This window comes from Plectropomus leopardus, chromosome 13, assembly GCF_026936395.1.
Source record: "Plectropomus leopardus strain MGB_pleo_1.0 chromosome 13, ASM2693639v1, whole genome shotgun sequence".
Lineage (NCBI taxonomy): Eukaryota > Metazoa > Chordata > Actinopteri > Perciformes > Serranidae > Plectropomus > Plectropomus leopardus.
The window spans coordinates 29,021,821-29,041,032 of record NC_142188.1 but is presented as its reverse complement, the minus strand read 5'-3'; the positions used below and the strand labels follow the sequence as shown (position 1 = coordinate 29,041,032).

General features: G+C 40.1%; 1 protein-coding gene across 1 annotated transcript; it reads left to right on the top strand.

The window, feature by feature from the left end:
* The first annotated feature begins 1,204 nt into the window (after nt 1–1,204).
* stpg4 (sperm-tail PG-rich repeat containing 4) lies at nt 1,205–14,861 on the top strand. The gene is made up of 7 exons (XM_042502635.2): nt 1,205–1,464; nt 1,636–1,692; nt 3,914–4,168; nt 6,360–6,424; nt 6,708–6,753; nt 11,962–12,066; nt 14,428–14,861. The coding sequence occupies exons 1-7, from the start codon at nt 1,375–1,377 to the stop codon at nt 14,533–14,535; spliced, it is 726 nt and encodes a 241-aa protein (XP_042358569.2). The 5' UTR covers nt 1,205–1,374; the 3' UTR covers nt 14,536–14,861.
* The last annotated feature ends 4,351 nt before the right edge of the window (nt 14,862–19,212 follow it).

Genomic DNA, 19,212 nt, shown 5'->3' with positions numbered 1-19,212 from the left:
GAATTGTGCCATGAATTACACTTGATTGTAGGGGAAAGAATGAGACTCCAAGGTTATCAGGGTCATGTTTGATGGGATGATGGACTTTGGGGAGATGGAGTTGTGATGATGGGATGTTGTTGTTGCTGGGGGAGGGATTGTGAAAACTGCGATAAACAAGGTAGAGGGGGGTAGACACACCTGTATACGTCGAAGCAGGTGATTGAACTGATGAGGCGCAGGTGATTTGAATCAATGGGAAAGAGAAGCTTGGTCTTGTTACTGAACCTCAGTTTAGTTACTACATTTATTGTTAAAATATTTGAGTTCACTGAGTTGGTTTCACACGCAACAGCGTTGACTCAAACTGAAGGTATATGTTATTCATTGCACAATTTAAAGTAGATCCAAAAATTATTTGTCTCGCACCATCGACTGCTGTACATACTTTTTTTATTCCTGAAATCAGGTTCCATGGGGGACAGAGGAGTGGGGACTTTGCCTCTCTATCGGACCTCAGGTGCCCAGCTAGCAGGGAACTTTCCCACAGCATTGGCTAAAGTTACATACAAGTTGCAATAATGTTTTAAAGAAAGCATTTTAGCCTAATGTTCAAAGAACATTTTAAAGATGTTTGGCATTTCAAGTAATGTTCCTGTAAGGTTAAATGCTGGCTAAAACATAATGTTAAAACATTCTGGTGATGTTTTGGTGATGTTGAGAGGTGACAGAGAATTAAATAGAATATTCTTTTTATAAAATGTTCCCACAATGTTACATAAGAAGAAAGCAACATTCAGAGATTACAGACCTTTTTTTTTTTTTTAAAAAAAAAAGAAAATATAATGTGATATGTAGCATTGAAAAAAAATGTTTATAGAGAATGTTACCCTAAGAAAGTGTTACTAAAACAGTGCACTGATTGCATTGTACCATTCTCGGAACATTTTTTTAAACCAAAAATGGCTAGCTCTTAATACCCTAGTTTGGTAACCAATGCTTATTAATAGGCTTGTCCTTTACACGTATTTGGTAGATGCGACATGTATTCCTGTTTTGTGTTGTACTGAATTGCAGTTTGCACTGTGGTGGAAACTTCTAGATTTGTATATTCTAATCAATATCACAGTATGTCTCCAAATATCACACGATGGTGGACGATGATAACGAGGACCAAGTAACAAGCTGCAGAATGCACAGTGTGTTCCTCGGTGCTGGCTTGGTGCATTGTGTCTTACTCTCAGTCAAACTGGTCGGTGAGTCTAAATTTAGCCCTCCACCAGGCCAGCTTGTTGAAAAATTGATCGATAGTGGAGTCGCTGCTATAGTAACAGTCCCAGTTTTAATGGTGGTCAGGTGTCAGTGGAGCTCCAGTCGAGCAGATAGTGAGCAACAATGAGCACAGTGCAGGAGACGGCCGTGTGGAAAAACAAAGCCGTCTCCAAAGTCAGTGACATGTCCAGGGGTGGCAATAAAACAGATAAGGTAAGGCTCTTTAAAGCCCTCATAACTCGGAGCGGTTAATGAGGACGAGCTGGACTGGTTAAGAACAGGATGACACATGTGGAGATGCATCAACACATTGTTGGCATAGCAATGTCATCATAGCAGAAACTATCTACTGTGTTTTGGCTTGTATCCTGTTCTTATCTGCAGGGCGATGACAAGGTGGACCTGTGTGGCCGGGGGAGCTGGTGGCTGGGAACACTGAAAGTAGGTGTCACGCTGCAGAGTGCTATCAGAGCCTGTCTACCGAGGAGGAGGAGGAGAGGCTGCTATGTTGGCTTCAGTGCAGGCCCAAACGAGTGGCTCATTAGCTCATGTGTAGTACATTTTCAGTTAATGGCTTTTATTGCATAGCACTATCCCATTGTCTGTGTCCAAAGTGTGCAGTCTGCCAGAAATAAATCCACTGATACTACAGTGAATCCAGTCCCTAAGTGCCTTACAGAGCTTTCGTGGTAATAATGCATGGACCTAATTAATTATCAGTTTATCTTAATGTGGTCCCAGCTCTCAGGCTCCATTATTAATCAGCTGGCTAACAGATTCTAGGTGGATTGACAATTAAATGTAAATTGAAAGAAAATACAGCTGGTTTGCTGTACATTTACAGTGCATTTATGCAATTAATATAAGCTTATACAAACAGACATTTTTATTATGAAATGCCAGAGTTTACATGATGTGCCAAGATATTGCTTGCCAGTACTTAAAGATGAATGAGATTCAGTTAAAGTTCAGTAGCATTCTAAATCAGTGGTTCCCAACTGGTGGGATGCGGTCCAAATATGGGTCATGGGTGCATTCTGAATAGATGATGATGACTGATGAACATGTCAAATTTGTAAAAAAAAACACACTTTATTTTGAAGTACAGTAATTTTTTTGCTCAGAGCTGTTAACTCTTGCAATATGTTTTATGTTCTAAGCCAATGTCTTGTTTACATTTTATGAAATAAAATTGAATTTGTGGTAATTTATCAAATGTGCAGACCATGTACTAAGGATTACGGACTAGCTGGACCAGTTAGTAACCCCTGTTCTAAACAATAATTGGAAATAACTATTGCATTTTGCTAAGTATGAAAATCTAAATTTCAAAAACAGTTATACCATCATAAAAGAGTTTATTAACTTATGCTAGCGTTCCAGCTGCTTGAGCTGAATCTGGCACTTGCGGACAACAGTCCAGTAACGGAGACAACATGTCTGTTCAATGCGCTAACTTTGCTCCATTATGCTGCCTTGTTGTTCTGTAAATAAGGAATGGAAATTTAAAAAGCAGCTAATAGCAGTTAGCAGCTAACTCACAAAAAAGAACACCGGCCATAGTGTCTGTAAATTGGGAAAACAAAGTGATTTGACCTCGCCTCTTTTGATTCTGCAGTGCTGGTATGCTGTCTAAAAATCTGGGTGTGTTTAAATACTCACAAAGAAGGGACTTAGTAGCGGCTCTGTAACACAATCTCTGTGTAAAAAGGGTTTATCGGAGAACCTGGCCATGTGTAAACACATTCTCTAGCCTACTGATGTAGACTGTGTCAATAAGCCTGCCTTTGGCCAGCTACCTAGAATGGCATTTGACCCCCATTTTATCTGCATGATCACGTTTTCAAAATCCCTCTCACTACAGGAAACAACAACTTTCGTGTTAACAACCTACATGTGGAAAACAGCTACTTTTGACAAAGATTTGGTTTGTGTAGTATGATATGCCTTCTCCGTTCTTTGGGTAAATTGTTGCAAAGGTCTACAATGAACAAAACACCCTTGGAAAAGCCCAGACTCCATCTCACATGACTCTCATACCCGATCCATTTTCTGACGGCGAGTTGGAATTAATTCCCCACATCTTTTTACCACGGCGGAGGCATGAACCATTGACACTGACCTCACCAAATTACTGATTGGTTCCACTTCACACGAGCTTCTGTGATATCATCCTGATAATGTTCTGCAAGAACCACAAACAGCTGGCGAATCATCTGCGGTTTTAACGGGGAGAGAGCTCTTCCAGAGCAAAATAATAGTGAGGCTTTACCTCTAGGGTACAGATTATCCAATTATTGTCTTTCGTCACTGAAAGTTAAATCACACACACACGTCTGTTAGGCCTACTGTTTTTTGTGACGTTCCCATTTGTGGAAAATTAGCCTTTTTGAAGACAGTGCTTGCCTCCCCATGCGCAAATATTGCACTAAAACAAGTTTCCCCTGACACTAGGCCTATTTTACAAGGGCTCCATTGCTGCATCCTGGGCTTTGCAGTGCCCAAGACTATTGTGATTTGTTTCAAGAAATAAGAACAAGCCAGAGCACGATAATATATGGCTCCAGACCTTTCTCTAGCACTGACACAGCACTGTGGAGAAAGGTCTGGCTATGTCAGACAAATACATTCCCTAAACGTCTCTCCTCTCACCTCCTTACAGGACACACCCATCCCAGGTGTCTATCACATCCGTGACTTCATTGAAGAAGCTGAACTGAACCCAGTGAGGAAGACCTATGGGTTCAAAGGCATGGGCAGAAAAGCCCAAACTCTGGGTGTGCGTAAAGGGGATTTGCTTCTACCCGGGGCATATGACTTCACTGACTCCATCCAGGAGGTCCTGATGAACAAGGCGTCCTACTCTTTCAAAAACTGTCCTCGGCCTGACATCGTCACCCTAGGCATCAGGGATAAGGTAGGATCAAACATGACCCTCAGTGATCCTGCTGGCATTAAGAAACTCATTCATTTCTTTTCATTTATCTAATTTTCAACTGTACTCTTTCTGTTCTGACACCTGTAAAATGACAAAATTGATACAACAAACAGGAACTCCCCAGACAGAACACAAACCATGGGAAGCATCAAGAAACAGAAGAACAGTACAGAACAATAGCACAGCAACAACATTTAGTATTTTAGCACAAAGTAGTCATGCACGCAACATGAAACAACAGTGCACTAAACACAACATGCAGACATGCAGAGCAGCAATAGGGAGAAACAGAGATAAAATACAAGAGTCATAACGTAGACCCTTAATACAATGTTAAAAGATGCAGTTATAAAGGAATAGTTCACTGTTTTGAGGAATACACTTATTTCTTTTTTGTGATTTATTGAGAAAGTTAGATTGCACTCTTGTGTCTGCATGTTTAAGTCAACCCTGTGGTGCATTTGACCACTAATGGTGCTATGGAGCAGATCTTAAAAGTGTCTTATTAATTCCTGATAGACATGCAAGACAATGTCAACGGTGGCCCTGAGAGGTCAACACACTGCAAATAAGACAACATGCAAACTGACAAAAGCAAATAACAAGAAGTCTGTCTAAATTTGATGACACATTTGCAGCTTTTATAAAACATTTTCAACAACTTGGTGACACAGGAAGACATCAACTTGACGACCATAAAAAAAAGTGCTGCAAGATACACAACACAAGTGTTGTGAATTATAAAATGTATTTTCTTTGTTACGATGATTGCATTATACAGATATTGTAACATTACCAAGAGGCCAATGCTACATTCACAGCAAATATCTGAATAATATCTGAATCATGCCATCCCAATGTGAAAATAAGAAAAAAAAAAAAACTTATATTCTTTGTAATTTTCCAAGATAGTGGACCTCAATAGCTTCATTATCCACAAACAACAACAACAACAGTTCCAGCAGTGTGCATCACTTTCAACTGTTCCCTGGAAACACTCCATTGTGTTATGAGTTTCTTACAGCACTTTTTTGAAATGCTACGCATGTGCCTTCAAATTGATGTTTTTGTGTTGATAAAAGCATTTTTGCTGCTGTGAATGAGGTGTCAGATATATTTGATTATTTATTCATTTGCTTGTGTCTATTTGCATGTGTTCTCTTTGCACTGCACTGAGTTTTCAGGGCTACTGTAGGCTGTACATAGATGTGGCACATGCAGACAGACGCTGTAGCCGTCCCTTGGTGAATAAAAGCCAAGAGTAGTGATTTTTCCAAGTATTGTACAGGGCTGCTTTGCTAAACCCTTCGAAACCTGGACAAATTGGCTTCATTTCTTTCAAGAACATGGGAAGAAGGCAACTTAAGATGAAATAACACAGAAAAAATTGCAAAAAATCAGTAAAAAGTACAAGAAAATTTCCGGAAAAATACCACAAAAACCCCCAATAACAACCAACCACACAAAAAACAAAGTTATAAAAAACAGGAAAATGGCCTGAAAAAAGTTGAAAAAAATTATATTACCAAATATAATTATGGTTATCAGAAATATAATGATTTCGTTTGAATAATTAAATTACTTATTTCTTGCAATTTGAGGGTCATTTCTTGCCAAGCTGCCTTTTTCCACAAGTTTTCCACCAGCAATCAAACCAATTTGTTTCAGATTCAAAGGCTTAAATACTTGGGAAAGTGAAGTCCCTCCATGTTAACATTAGTTTTTCATGAAAATTATAAAAGCAATAATGTTTGTGACAGAACACCCCCTAAAACCAAAAAAATACATCTTTACATATCTGTTAGAGTATAGATGACATCAGTTTTTCACATTCTTCATATGTATGATGTATTGTTGTTTTTGAACTTTGGGAAAAGTCATTTCAAGTTATTATTAACATGAAGTGTTTTCACTCATAGCCCCTTACATAGTATGCATTTCTTAGCTTCAGGGTATAATTAACTAGTTGACACATCATCAGTACACTGCTTCAAAGTACAGTAGATGTTCTTCAAAATACACCTGCAGCAGACTAACAGGAAATAGAACGTGCTGGAAACCCAAGCCAGGTGTTGATGATGTAACACAACCAACTGAAAAAAAAACAAACGCTTATGCTGATACCGTCATAGATATTTAAACACCTCTTAATTTTTATTCCTTGTGCCAGCATATAAACACTTCACCGTGCGACTACGACGTGACAGCAAAACCAGTGGAGAAGATTCCCTGCAAGTAAGCTCTCGACAAACAGCCTCTCTTTAACTCTCAGATCACAGCGGAGCAGACAACCCATGAATCATCCCTTGATCGCTGAATCCTTCCCCCTCTCACAACTTTCCTTCTCTTCTCTCATCTCCTCGCAGCACAAAGATGGAGGAGCAATCACCAACCTGCTCCCTCATTTTCTCTGCCTCTGATCATGCATGGCCTTATTCTTTTCTTCTCTCACTCTTCTTCTCTTCGTCTATTTGACAGCCACCCCCCGCCCCCTCTCTGTTCTCTCCTCTTCTTGCAGGCATGTGATGTTTCGGTCCAGCGTGCAGCGGATCAGCTTTCCTCCTGTAAGTATCTAGTCACCAAGACGAGTTATTAGGGACCATTCAGTCTTTCCATTGCCCACAAAAAGGCTTCATTACAATACACTTTCAATAGGTTTTAGTTACAAGCTATGACCTAATGTGTATCTGGTGCTGAACACAGGCTAGTTATGACAACCACAAGGGTCAGAGAAAACCGATCCCACAGGCTGTCCGATTGTATCATTTGCCCAATCTGAGGGCCCGTTATGGCACTGTACTAGCTGACCAGTCAGCTTTGGTTCATATTGCAGTGTTGCAGCCTTCGCCGTGTGTCCATGCTGGTGGCTGATGGATATTTGAGCCGCGCTGGCAGCTGCTGAGTGTTGACAGAGAAGGAAAGGTGCTAAGAAATCCCGAGGGTGTTATTACTGCAGAGTTGGGAGCAGTTTTCTACTGTTAGTGGTGTCACAGCGACTCTAAGACAAGTTTATTGTCAAAGGTTAAGCACCTACACAAATCCTGCAGCGAGGTTAACTGAAAGCGCGGATCATTCAGACAGGAGACCTGGCGTGGGCAGGCGGACATTAGCGGATCAGAATTGAAGTGTCTTAATGGTTTACATTGGGAACTCTTGGTTCACCCTGAGCCTTGCCTCTTAGCTCTGAATAAAATGAAGTAGATTTTTGCATGTCCAAAGAAAAAGCGCCAGTGAGCTAAAGATGCTTGAGAACACAACAACAGCAAAAAAAGATGTATATTCTCTTTTCCTGATTTGACTTAATTTCTCTATCCTGGGGCCACTGTGTGTCCCAGATTTACATGTTGTGCTTTTTTGCAATATCGACTGCACGTGCTGCTCGGGAGGAACAAATCCTCCGTTGAGATTCAAGCCTGTTTGAATTAAAGTCATAATCCAAAACATTTTCAGTACAGACATTCAAGGTCCCCAGAGGATAAACCCTACTTAATTTGGTCATCCTCTGACTTTTCCTCTACCGTCACCATGAGGTTGATATTTGTGATTTTGAGTAAATTATATCAACAGTTATACAAACAAGTAATGGTTCATATGATATCCTGCGAAACTGCACACAGAACAGTTTGTATGATGGCCGGGGAGTTAGTACCCAATGAATGAAGTTACATCCTTAATAAAACTACCACTTTGGTTAGGTTTAGTAAAAGAAACACATGGGTGGGCGTCTTAAGGTTTGGCAATTACAGTTATTGTAGTTGGATTTAGGAAAAGAAACTTGGTGACGACTTACCTTAAAATGACTTGAAGTTCACTCAAAAATCACAAGGTTGTGAGCACCAGACTCCTATGTTTTGTAACCCCAACATCCCTCTAAACCAGACTACTCAGGACTGCTTCTTTCTTTACTACTGAAAGCTGATTGTTCATAGAATCGAATCTTCCAAAATATGTGTGTTATGAATGAATTACTGTCTCATCATTCAGTGGGAAATATAGCAATTTTTGTTCATTACTTTTGTAGAAAAATGCACTAACAGTGCATGAGCACAGCCTGCCTCACATGATGAGTTGACTTGACTTTTTGGCTACTACTGCCTTCAGCTTTACTTTGTGTTTTCAGATGATTTACAAATGTTAGAATTCAGGATTACCAAGTACACTGTTACCTGTACCTTATCTGTACTGTTACCGTTACCTTATGTGTATCCAAATCCGTACTGGGAGGATTTTAAGGCAAATGTAGGTGTGGCCTAATCAGAAGATGTTATTTTAAGCCTGAAATTGACATGGGTCAATCAACAGTTGATGTCGTTTTTTTCTTCTTGTTTTAAAATCAAAAAACTATTTTTCACAACAGCCTCGGAATTGAGCTTTAGATAAATTATGATCAAAAGTGTTAAGAGATTGAACACAGCTACCTGTGACAGATACCTGTTTCATCCAACTATTCGGCGCAACCATAGCTATCGTGCTAACAAGCTACACTAGAATGAAAAATGTGGTTATCGTTGTATGTGATAATAATGTTAGCATTGTCATTGGGAGCATGTTAACATGCTGACATCCGCATTTAGCTCAGCCTCGAAGAGCTGCTAATGTAGCTGTGGCATCTTTTTATCTTGAAAAGGAAAGATTTTTAGGTTTACGGAGGTAAAATAGCCTTGCTTTTATTTTCCCCATCAAAAATATGTCACGTTAAATTCACCTCATGTCACAGAAAAAAATAAAAAACTGAAGTGTCCAGTTGATTTAAGGAGTACTGTTTAGCATGCTCTCAGATGCAGCGATCAAAAACAGGTCAAAGTTTTAAAGTTTCACAGACATCCACAGCATGTGCCAGTTACCTCCGCCACACAGGAGAACGTTCCTAATGTGCTGTGCCATAGTAGGAAAGTAGGCCAGGTGCTTTGGCTCAAACACACTCACACAGTTTCACTACCGTGTGCCGGCTCCCGTGAAATACACCTGCATTAGCACCTCTGGGAGCATCAGGCAGGCACGCGGGGCTCAGCGGGCCAGTTGCCGCGGATCAAGTGAACTGGCCACTGGGATCAAATGGCATGTAATGGTAGCATCTATCCCTCCAAGGGGCAGAGGAGAGGAAAAGACACCTTCCTTACTCCTTCTGTCAGAATCAGGGAGCAGCTGAAAATGAAAGGCTGGTCCTCTGTTCAGGGACAGGGAGACAGTTTTATGTCTGAGGAGGAGGGTAGAGGGGGGATGATGCTATTTCTGCATGGCACGCCGCTGGTGGTGACCAGTATGTGTGTTAGTGGGTAAGAGGAAAGGAGAAGTGAAAGGCAAGGAGAGAGAGAGAGAGACTGACTTTTGACAGAGACCCTAAACGCAGATCACATGGACAAACAATAAAAACACGACTCAGTCAGAGACCTACAAAGGCCATAAAGACAGGAGTCAAGTGATATGTCAGAGGTCTTAAAAATACGGCTATGGGACCTTAAAATAGATCTGGGGTATATTATATGTGCATCCTTTAGATGACTTTGGTATCAGCGTAGTATAACAATAGGTTTATATGAGCTTATAGGTCTATGGGTCAAAGAATTTAGCTGTAAAATGTTAGAGGTCATGACGTACAGTAGGCGAACACAGTGGATGCTTAAAACATCACGTTTGCTTCGATTGATCTCTGTAGGGTTTACACAGTCAGCTCGTTTTGTTCTGATGCTTAAGAGCAATGCAGTTTATTTAACACGACACCATAAAAACTTAAGGTCTATGTTCGCCTCTGTAAAAACATGGCCTTATTCTTCAAGGTGCTTGTACTTTTCCAGAAAAACATGGTGCTAGCCAAATAAATCAAGGAATCTGTGCATACTCAGCTGTTTCCTTGTGTTTCTGTAACTAAATGACTTAAAGTGCGCACAAGTAGATTGTACTTAGCTAAGCCACGGGGACTGGGAAACAGTGGATTTAATTCTGCTGGATTACCAAAACTTTGCCCATTGAACAAGCTAATTAGTATCAGCTGCAAGCAACTGACATTTTTAATTAAATATATACTTCACCCACAAAATAATCATTTATGTATCACATACTCACCTTTTGTTATGTTGAAAATGGAAACAAGGCCAGATGGAAAAATATTGAACAAACAATGGGAAAAGGCTTCCCAGTCAGTGCGTTAATTGGGGACCCATCACTACACAAACAACTTATCGATCAAGATAATCCATGGATCACTAATTCATTAAAGCTTCTGAGTGATGTATCAAAACAGTTCAATTTAAAAAAGACGCTCGAAGGCCTGAAATGGTTTGCTTATGACCCACAATTCACACCTAATCAACACGACCATAGATTCAAAGAATGGACCTCCTTAGGGCTTACAACATATTATTGATTAATAAATAAAGGTACGGTTAGAAGTTTCCAAGATCTCAAGGACAAATTTGGTTTACAAAACCAGGACCTATTCAGGTATATACAAATAAGAGATTATATCAGGAAAAAAATTATAAAAAATTATGAACCTGAAAATGATATCCTACAGGTATTCGTAAAAGCTTATAAAGATGAACCTAATAAGAAGATAATTTCAAAACTATACATAAGTCTTCAATCTCTTAACAAAGAAAATACATCTAATGTAAAATCAAGATGGGAAACTGAAGGCAACACCATAATTGCCCAGGAGAACTGGAAGGAAATTTTTAAACAACAATGGAAAACAACAAATTCTCCGCTCTGGAGAGAATATGCATGGAAAAATGTCATTCGCTATTTCTATACTCCATATCAAAAGAGAACTTTTTCCAATCAGACAGAATGTTGGAGATGTTGTGGAAGCGAAGAGGCGAATCACTATCATATATTCTGGTGTTGCCCTGCTGTGACCCCATTTTGGTTACGGGTACATCAAACTCTAGAGACTGTGTTTTCAACAAAAATAACTTTCTGTTTCAGTTTGTTGTATTTGGTGGATCTACAGGATCTGGATTGGAGGAACAAAGATAAATATCTATTGAGAATATTACTGGTGGCTTGTAAGAAATCAATAACGAAGAAATGGCTGAAGAGGGAGGCACCTAGTGTAGATGAATGGATTGATACAGTGTACAGCATCTTTGTAATGGAAAGAATCACTTTTAATTTAAGAACACAAAAAGAGGCATTTATTGATAATTGGCAAAAATGGTGTGCATTTGTCTCTACCATAAGACCAGATTTCAAGTAATTTCAATCTGTACTATCAGAATACTTATAAGTACTCATTACTTTATTTTTATTTCTTTTTTCTTGATTTCTCAACTGGAGGTATTTACCAGTCCCCCTATGTACGCTTATACTTTTTCCTTGATACTTCTATACTCATTTATAGGTCTTCATGTTGATTATTTGACTGTTTGTCTGTTTACATGTAAAATTAAAAACCAATAAAAAGTAAATGACAAAAAAAAGAAAATGGAAACAAAACGTTTTTCTCGCATGTCTCCATGTTGAACAAAGAATCCAAAAACAGAGAAAATTCTTGTTGTGTTAAAGTAAATGGGGGCGTTGTTTAACAACAGAAAAACTATATTGAAACATCTGTTTAAAAACTCTCTCAGAAGTCAGAAGTATAATGCAAGTCTCATTTACTAAGTCTTATGCTCAGAACTTCCCAAAACAATAAAATGTGTTATAAAATGTAACATTTCAGCTAAAATGCATGTTTGGGAAGCACAAATTTAACACACAGTTTACTGAGGCTTAATCACAAATCAATCACTCTATCAATTAAAAATTGTTCCTTTCTCTGACCACATTAGAAGGAAGGACCTGCTCCATGCCACTATAATCCACAGACCAGACCAGGAAAGGGCATCACTTCCTGCTTTAAATCCACATTGCCACGTCTCCACTGTGTACACTCTGTGAGTCCAGTACTTCATATTTGATTACATGTTCAGTATAGATGCACACAGATCATGTGATAATATGTCCAAGAATACACTATTAGTAGGGTGGCTAGTTTGTTGCTGTCTGTCACTGTCATAGGACTATAAATTTAATTTACACAGTTTCTATCCAGAGTTAGTCAGCCCTCCCAGAGCTTCAAGGCCCCTCTGTTATTGTATGGTTTTATCAGGTAAGTCAAACGTAACTGAAAAACTCAGTGTTGTATGTCGCAAAAACTGTACATGTACAAAAACATTAGAAAAAACTCAAAGTATGGCATGTTGAAAAAGGTTTAAAATTCATACTATAGTTTGTAGAAAAAACTCTTAAAGAAGTCTTACTATAGTGTGATAGGAAAAAGTCAAACGATAGCATGCCAAAAGCACTGTTTTTAAATTTTACAGTAGTATGATGAAAAATGTCAAAATATAGCATGTCGAAAAAACGGTGAAAAAAGTCATATTATAGTATGTCTACAGGAGGGTTAAAAGGTCACAATATAGTATCTCAAAAAAGATGTTCTAAATTCATACTTAAGTATATTGAAAAAAGTAATATTATAGCATGTCAAAAAAAACAAAAATCATAGTTTAGTATACTGAAAATAAAAGTATAATGTGTAAAAAAAACTTTTAACAAAGTTATATTATAGTATATCAAAAAGTCATAGCATAGTATTTTGAAGAAAATCCAAAAGAAGTCATAGTATAGTATGTTGGCAAAAGTGATAAAAAAGTCGTAGTATTGTATGTCAGTAAAAGTCATGGCATAGTACGTCAAAATAATGTTGAATCAGTCACAGTACATAGTATGTTGAAAAAAGTCACAGTTTAACAACAAACAACAAACAAACTGTTAGTGAAGTTAAAAGAATGACATTTGGAAGGGACCATTCCTAGGGTCAGGGGGTAATAGACCCAAACTCTATTAACTATTGTTTGTCATGATTCTGTTGTTGTGTGGACTTTGTTTGGGTTTTTTTTTCCTGTTTGTGTTTACCTTCTTTCATGTTATTCATATTTTTTTCCTGTTTTATTTTGTAGTATCACTCCTCATGTGTCATGTCTGGTTTTTGTTCCCTCCTTTGTGTGTTTTCCCGTCTTAGTGTTTCCCTGATTGGTTTCCCTCACTAGTTGTACAGTCCTCACTTTCCTTTGTGGTTTCCCTTCTTTTCCCTGTGTCCACCTTCCCCAGCTGTGTCTTGTTTTTGTGATTGGCTCCCTGTGTATATATACCAGTGTGTCTCAGTTTGTCTGTGGTCCTCCTTGTTGTGTCTCCAGTGTTTGCTGCTGTCTTCACCCCTGAGTTCTTTCTTGTGATCCTTGTTGGTTTCAGTTTAGTTTTTGATTTGCATTTCATTTTTTCTTTGCGTTTTGGTTACCTGCTTGTCTTTTGGATGTTTCATCGGCATTAAAGCTCCCTTTTGCGTTTGTACGCCTGTCTGCCCTTTTTGTTCTGCATGTGGCTTCACATCTGAGCTCATACAGGACATTAGCTTAATATGTATGTGCTGCTCATAGTACAAAACACGATAGTTTAGTGCCATGTGAAGTGGCAGCAAGTTACACACCAAATCCTTCTTGGGTCCCTCAAAAGTCAAGAGCCGGCCCTGTTTATATTCTCTTAGTTGCATTAAAGCAGTTAAATTGTCGACGAGTGAGTAAAAATACAATAAACTAACGCTTGGATTAGATTCACTAATGACCTTTTCATCATTTTGACGTAAATCCCTCACAATTTAACCCTTTGAAACCTGCTTTTTTTCTAGGGAAAAAAGAAAGAAGCTAGGGAAAAACTATACTCATAATTATCACAATTACATTTTTAAAATATTACAAAATTATTATAATTTTTAAGTACTATTTCCAGGTCATTTATTTATTCATTCATTTATTAATTTATTGATTGATTGATTAATTTATTTTACTTTCCAAAATGGTTTTTCAGGGGATTTTCTTATACTTTTTATTAATTTCTTGCTAATTTTTGGGTCATTTCTCTGTTGCTCATTGCCTTTTTTCCATGTTTTTGAAAGAAATCAAGCCATTTTTTTTTTCCATTTTCAAAGGGTTAAAGAGTCATGATACAGATAATTCCTGTAATTAAAATGTAACATCACACCATTAAATAACAGAATGCAGCAAAGAAAACACACCTGAGATGGAAAAGCACAGCTATCTCATGGTTTCAGCACTTCAGAACACGTTTTGTAGAGACTTTATATAGGAGCTAACATTTCTCAGCAACATTAAGAGAGAACTTTGGAAATAAAAAGGGTCTGTCTTTGAAAGACACATTCATATGTTTGTGTGTGTTATTGTCTGTGTATTCCACAGAAGACCCCGGGGCCAGGGGCCTATGAGCCATGCTGGAAGTTGGGCGACCGTGTGAACACAGAGGCCGTAGATCCATCATTTAGCCTCTTCTTCCGCAAAAGTGTCTAGTGCCTTGTTCCACCATCACCTCCTCATCCCGTCAGATTGGCACATCACACACGAGGACCCTTTATAGAAATAAAAGCAAAATCATGAATGCACAAAAGAAAGCAATATTCCAGTCTCTTATTACTTGGACCAATGTACTATTTCTGCATGTCAGGGAGGGATTTTGTGGTCTGCCAACGACATAATAAGCTACATTCGCTGTGCTCAAATCGCTTTAGTGACGCCGGCCAGGGAAGCAGAATGATCTTATCTGCAACAAAGGGTACTTCATTCCACTTAACTACATGTTCCCGGTATTGCTCTCTCCCTTCATCTCTCCTCTCTCCTGCTCTCTCCCTCTCTGCCGGCAGTCAGGCTGCTTTGCCTTCCTACTATCTCTGCCCTGCGATGCACTCAGGAGGAGGAATGCTGCTCAGCCATGCGTCACATGCACATAGCTTAGTGTGGCATGCTGCACCCTCAGATAACACATTCAGTATTAGGGGCCAAGGCAGTGGCACACAATAAAACAGCTATTCTTATCGCTACCTACTCCGCATACTCTTTTCTTTTCACGAAACAAACAAACACAGCCAATAATGTCGGGACACAGGGAACAGCGGCGATAGGAATCGCCTCTGTGTGGAACATAATGGCGGTGTAGATTACAGCACAACAGGGGATAGGCACCACAATAAAAAAAAACAAACAAACATTGCAGATTTGTTAGTGTGATCCTGGACAGTGTTTTTTTTATCGTTTACTTCCTCAGAGAAGGGTTTTGCTGAGCATGCATGCAATTTGTCAGCACTGCTTCATATTCATAGAGTTAGACACTCATGCCTAAGAGCGGCAAAATTTTGTGCCACAGCCAGTAAGACAGTTGTCGAGGGAGCGGAGACTTATATTCATCCATTCTGCCCACCCAGATTCTGTTATCGGATCCAAGGATGGAAATATGTGCTATGATAATTAGAGCCCACTTGCTTGAGCTTTATTTTAGTGTTATATTGCTTTTAGAGCATGAATAATCACCCATAGCAACACAGACTGTGGCAAGGAATCATCGTAACACAATTAGAAAAACAATAATATAACTGCTTCATTGATGGAAAGTCACATTACTTTATGAACTTATTTTTGAGCTCATTTGGATGTAGACACTCAACTAGTTTGGCAAGAATCTATAAATTTCCCAAGCTATCATCAGTGGAGCACCTTGCTGTATTCTAGTATCCTATAATATGAAAATATGTGGATGTTGTTTACAGCTTGTTCATATTGTGCGCTGCTTATACAGAGAAGAGGAGAAAAGTGGGGTCATGAGTGCTATGATGTTACTGGAGGAATCTTTGTGGGTTTAGCTGCTTGTTAGAACCAAGCTGTGATCTCCAGTGCTGAAAGATGACGTCTATGCAGTAGTGGCACAAACTGCAGTTCATCTAATGGCCACAAGAGGCTGGCTCCAAGTCAGTCCCCCTACACCCCCATGCTAAAAAGCCCAACTTTACAGCAGACATAGACATCTTTACAGCCTAAGCGTACAAAAACAGTTTTGACCTCTATAACTAATTTCAATATTCATGACAACTTTATGGAGGCAATTTAAAAAAAACGGTTTAAATTTTATCAAGGCTTAAAATTACGCCTTTTTAAGGACAGGGCCACTTTGAGTGACAGCAGGGTCATGTAGCTACGAGGGGACATAGGTTTGTACGGTTATGTTGGTTTAGTGATGTAAGCCCAGAGTACAGATGTAAGTAGGTGGGTTTCCATTTACCCTGAAATTACACAAATTAAATAGGGCCCTGCTTTCAACACTGTATCCAGCTCTTTTTATACATCCATGGTTCAGATATGGCCACTTCAGACTCCCACAATCCAAGATGTCAAAATGCCATCCTTCAAAGCTTCAAAACAGCATTCCACAAACCAATAGGTGTCATCACAGTGGCTATGCCCATTATTTTGTACAGTCTATGGATAACAGAAGAGCGTTTTTATTTATATTTGAGTCATGTGACAGAATCATGGAGTGACTCACAGAGCGATGAGGTCACAGGTGAAATCTAGCTTTGGTGAAGAGTTGCTCATATCCACAAAACGCCTCAAACACCTCCACTTGTGTGTCAACACTAAAGGTCTGTTGCTGAACAGCATCCCTAAATCTGGTAGGGATTGTTTTTGTCATTTGCTCAAGGGTGCTTCGGCATGTTGGACATTAATCATAGGGAGAATTAAGACTAGAGGCTTATTTCAATAACGATTTGTTAGTGAAAGGGTATCTTAGAGCATGTGACATATTGTAGTATACACCACAAGGCGTTTACTCCTTCACCCGTATTGACATCAGTGGAGTGTTTTGTTTGGGACAACAGTCAGGCGAGCTGCACGGACATTATCATGGCACATCTACTTGGCCGACTTTAATCCCCTCCACTCTGTTTTCCTTCAGTTGCAGACACTTAAGAGCTTGAGGAGGTTCAAGAGCTGGACTCTTATTCCCCCGTCATTATTCTGGAAACAAAGGAGCGCACACTTCCACCCGGAGAGGAAGACAATCTTATTAACACGGGGCTTTGCATGGAGCCTCTAGAAGGCTGGGCATGTGGATCCACTGCTTGTGAGGAAGACGCAATGAGAGGGATGTGTGTGTGAGTGTGTTTGTGTGTGTGTGTTTGTGTGTGATGCGCAGCCATTCTGCCTGTGGTCAAGGCATCAAGCCCCCAGTAATCTCTTGTCTCTCTCTTTCAACCCCCCCAGTGTTCTTCCTCCATTCTCATCTCAGTGATCTCCACGGTCCTGCACTGATCTCTGACATATGCCTCATACTGACGACTTAACACCCTCCATCTCCCACAGCCTGCCTCGACCACAGGCACGGCTAGGCACCCTGTCTTTCGCTGTCAATCAAGCTCCCCCCTCGTAGACACACATTGCTTCAAAGAGCACGCACGCAGCCGCACAATGCCACGAATGCACACGCACGCATGCACTTTTGATCCTTTGCTTTTTTAAAAATGCACTTGCAAACCTGCAAACACGTGCACACATACACTCCCTTCTTGTGCCATCCGTATTTAAAATGCAATAAGTGAAAGCTCTAAAAGTGGACTTCCGCAGAGAAAATGATGAGGATACGGCAGAAAACCTACCGCACACACATTATCTTTTCATCTGTGGTTGTGTTTCCTGTCTTCAGTGGTAAGAAGGCAGTTTTAAGTGCGATTTAAGACGTGAGTTGTGTTGGCACGGTGGAATTATATCATTTAAAGGTCATGAGAACATCTGGTGTCAGGGGCAGGTCGCACCAGCAGCCCGAATATCAACCGAAACAGCTTAATGAGATCCGGTCAACATTCAGGAAGCGGTGTAGCACATCAGTGAGGTCTGGAGTAAATCTGTGTTTCTGGCAGCGGTGACCCTGCTACTCATTGGCACAGCTGGGCCATAGTCAAGGACGTCAAATTAACAGCTAACTCGGGGCAACATGCTGAGAAAATGTGACCCTGCTCCAGAATGATGACGAAAGCAGACCGCTGAAATTTCTTAAGAATGTGCACAAAAAAATACCCATAATCCAATACTGGTGTGGGACAAATGCCATTATCAGCTGCTGAGTCGCTGCTTAAGGTCGCCAAACAAACAACCCCTCGAACAGAGGAGCCTTTGTTTGTCAGTGACATTGTGCTGAACTAAAATGGCCTCCCAGTATCACAGAAAGCTCCTTTTCTCCCTCGCTGTTAACATGAGCACCTTGAGCGACTCCAGCCAGCAGAAAGAGGGTCAAACAAAGAGGTGGCAGGTTCAGAGGTGCTGCTCCCTCGTGTCCCCTTTAAGTCCAGGTCACATTCGCTCTCATCACCACATCCCCACACTAAGGGTGATGACTAGCCGGCTGGAGAATTTAGCGGGCAGTGTGACACACCGGGAGGGTGACCAGGTATCCTTTTACCCCCCTCGAGCTGCTGATAGACGCATCGGAGCAACGTTACACTTTTATTAAATGACATTTAAAAGTTTAATCAGCTGCAATGGGCCACTGTTAGCGAACAAGGGGGTCATTGTTTAAGTGGGTAATGGTGCTGGCACTGTCGTGGTGTGCGTGGACGTGTACCAAGAGTGCTGGAGGCCGATCAGGTGAGCTGGAGTGATTGATGGAAGAGAGAGCACAGTGCCGGCCAAGCTGAAGCGTTATTAGGCACGGCGCTTCACGATGCCAACCTCATAAATGAGCATCAGAGCAAGTCCAAAAATGAGGCAGATGATGGCAACAATGCAGGGATAAGTCAACACTTATTTCATATCATTAGACAGGGTTATCAGATCTGGTTGCACAGCAAATGACTGCATTGTGTCTAAAAACGTGACCTTTTTGCCCTTTGTTTTCTGCTGTTAGCTTAGCATAAAGACTCAAACAGGGAAACAGCCAGCCTGACTCGGTCCAAAATGAACGAAACACCCCTGCCAGCTCCTCTTAAGCTCCCTAATTAACATGTTATAAATCTGTTTGTTTAATTTGTAGACTTAGACTTAAGTGTTAAACCAACAAGTTGTTGTTTTATGGAGAGTTATGTGAGGTACTATTGTGAGGAAGATTTAGAAATGTTGGTGGGCAGATTTTGTTGCCTTTGGATTGAGCCAGGCCAGCTGTTTCTCTGTTTCTGCTAAGCTGACTTAATATTTAATGCACATGAG

Excerpts from the sequence above, each read along its gene's own strand:
- stpg4 (XM_042502635.2), top strand. The coding sequence starts at position 1,375 with ATGAGCACAGTGCAGGAGACGGCCGTGTGGAAAAACAAAGCCGTCTCC. Across the intron at positions 4,169-6,359 it reads CCCTAGGCATCAGGGATAAG|CATATAAACACTTCACCGTG; the intron begins GTAGGATCAAAC and ends TCCTTGTGCCAG. Across the intron at positions 6,425-6,707 it reads GTGGAGAAGATTCCCTGCAA|GCATGTGATGTTTCGGTCCA; the intron begins GTAAGCTCTCGA and ends CTCTTCTTGCAG.